Source organism: Ipomoea triloba, chromosome 3, assembly GCF_003576645.1.
Source record: "Ipomoea triloba cultivar NCNSP0323 chromosome 3, ASM357664v1".
Lineage (NCBI taxonomy): Eukaryota > Viridiplantae > Streptophyta > Magnoliopsida > Solanales > Convolvulaceae > Ipomoea > Ipomoea triloba.
The window spans coordinates 5,791,578-5,793,788 of record NC_044918.1 but is presented as its reverse complement, the minus strand read 5'-3'; the positions used below and the strand labels follow the sequence as shown (position 1 = coordinate 5,793,788).

Sequence of the window (2,211 nt, the reverse complement as noted above, 5' to 3'; positions counted from 1 at the left end):
TTTTTTTTTTTTTTTTTTTTTTTTTTTTTTTTTTTTTTTTTTTTTTTTTTTTTTTTTTTTTTTTTTTTTTTTTTTTTTTTTCAATTACAATTGAGTGATTGCCATTTATCTGTACCGTAATTTATAAGTTGTGAACTGTTTGTATTAAAATGCTAGCACCTTTTTTGGTCATGCACTTGGAAAATTAAGCAAACGGAATTGTTAGCAATCCCTTTTCTCGCAATATTAAGCTTGGCAGGGTAAAGTTTGGATTTCTTTTTCTTTCTTCTTGATTCAAAAAGACTTTATCCTTGGTCAAATGCATTATTCTCAGGTACATCCCACATTTTGCAGTTTTAATTTCTTCTTCTCCTACACCTGTGTTGGTATGGGCTTTAAATGTCTTAGACTCCATTAGTTAGTAGGTGCTGCTCTGGATGGGAGATTTCACTGAATGAAATATTCTTGGAAATGATGAGATTGTTGTTTAAGGTGTCTTCTTTCATTCCTATCAAAATGGAACCATTTCAATCCCAAAGCCTGTGCTTCATTCTGCAAAACATAAGCTGAAAATATAAAGTTGAGCAGAGCAGTGGTGCTTGTGGCCCTTTGGCCCTTATGATTCAACAATCGATACATAGTTTTTCTGCACTGGGTAAGGGGTGAAACATTTAGGGAGTATCTGTTTACTAACGGGAGAAATTCTCCATTTTTTGGAGAGATGGAAAACTGGAAAAAGGAAAATAGAAAATACGTTGTACATCTGGAAAATAGAGAATGGGGAAATGGAAAACTGGAGAAATGGTAAACAGTGAATTGAAGTAAATGCAGTTTAACTTTTTATATGTGCTGTATCTGCCACCAAGATTTGTTTTTTGTATTTAATGGCTGTTCAGGAGCCCTGTATTTTATGTACTATATATATTATACGGAGTACATAATGCTTTATCTGTTCCCAAAAATCTCTGGTAAGGGGAAGTTAGAATGTTTGACAACTATAAATTGGCGACAGTTTTTGTGGTACTGTACCAGTGATGGTGATGCATCTTGCCAGGGAGCTCTATGGTTCAAAGGTGAGCACGGCTAAGGAGGCATAGTGCCCATCTGCCGTGCCAATAGGAATTACTCAATTTAATATTCAATGACATGAAATAAAACCAACTTAACTGTGTTAACTGGCTAGTAGATACATTATTCTTTTGTGAATAGTGGCTTATTTTGAGTCCTTTGAGTTTCAGGTTCGACTAGTTACAGACAAAAATAATAATAAACCTAGAGGGTATGCATTCATAGAGTATGTCCATACTCGGGATATGAAAGGTTTTTTTTTTTCAATCTTATTCTTTGATGGCATTCCGTTTTGTTGATACCCTCTCATACATTTTTCAAAGTGTGTGCATGCATGCGTTTTCAGCTGCATATAAACAAGCAGATGGAAAGAAGATTGATAACAGAAGGGTGCTTGTTGATGTTGAACGGGGTAGAACTGTCCCAAATTGGCGACCCCGTCGCCTAGGTGGTGGACTTGGAACAACAAGGGTTGGAAATGAAGATCTTAATCAGAGGTATTCTGTTGGGGTGGGTGGGGCTGGGTCGTTAATTAGTTTTGTTAGTGGTTACAACATATACCAATACCTTTGCTACACATCTAGCTCCTAAAAAATATAACATTCTAGATCCTTTTTTTTTTTCTCGGTAAATGCGTTGTCTCCCATTTGATGATCAGCATAATCTTAAGCCATTTTACCATTTTTCTCCCTTTGGTAGGCAAAACATAAGCTAACCCCCTTTCTTTCATTTTTATGTCCTACCAATCATGTTTAAGTTTGATGTCCATTTTAATGTGAGAACTGAACTGAATTGCATTTGTCTTCTAACTTAAATGGTTATTTTTATTCAATTAGTTAGCCTTTAACAAAGAGTTAATTTCTGGATTTCAACATCTTTTCTTCCCATAAATCCTTCTGGTAAGCTAACCATCTTAATACAATCCAAGTAAAAGAACAAAGTTAAATCACTTTGCAGTCTCAACTGTTTCAAAATACAGAATTACAATTAAGGTTTCTGCTTATCAATTGTTCAGAGAGCTAGTGCAGTCAGGAGGAAAAGCTCAGTCTGAGGAGCCAAGGATACGAGATGACAGAGACCGGTATATCTCAATTCATTTGCCTATTTTGTTTTTAACTATACTAATACTACTATTGTTGTTGTTGTTGTTGTTGTTTTTTTTTT

At 34.8% G+C, this 2,211-nt stretch overlaps 1 protein-coding gene across 1 annotated transcript in view; it reads left to right on the top strand.

Annotated features, from left to right (window-relative positions):
• Positions 1-2,211, top strand: part of LOC116012568 (U1 small nuclear ribonucleoprotein 70 kDa) — a 7,134-nt gene that overhangs the window by 3,197 nt on the left and 1,726 nt on the right. Inside the window, exons 7-9 of the mRNA XM_031252137.1 lie at positions 1,218-1,299; positions 1,394-1,544; positions 2,063-2,128. Coding sequence (XP_031107997.1) covers positions 1,218-1,299; positions 1,394-1,544; positions 2,063-2,128 — 299 coding nt within the window. The remainder of the gene's footprint in view (positions 1-1,217; positions 1,300-1,393; positions 1,545-2,062; positions 2,129-2,211) is intronic.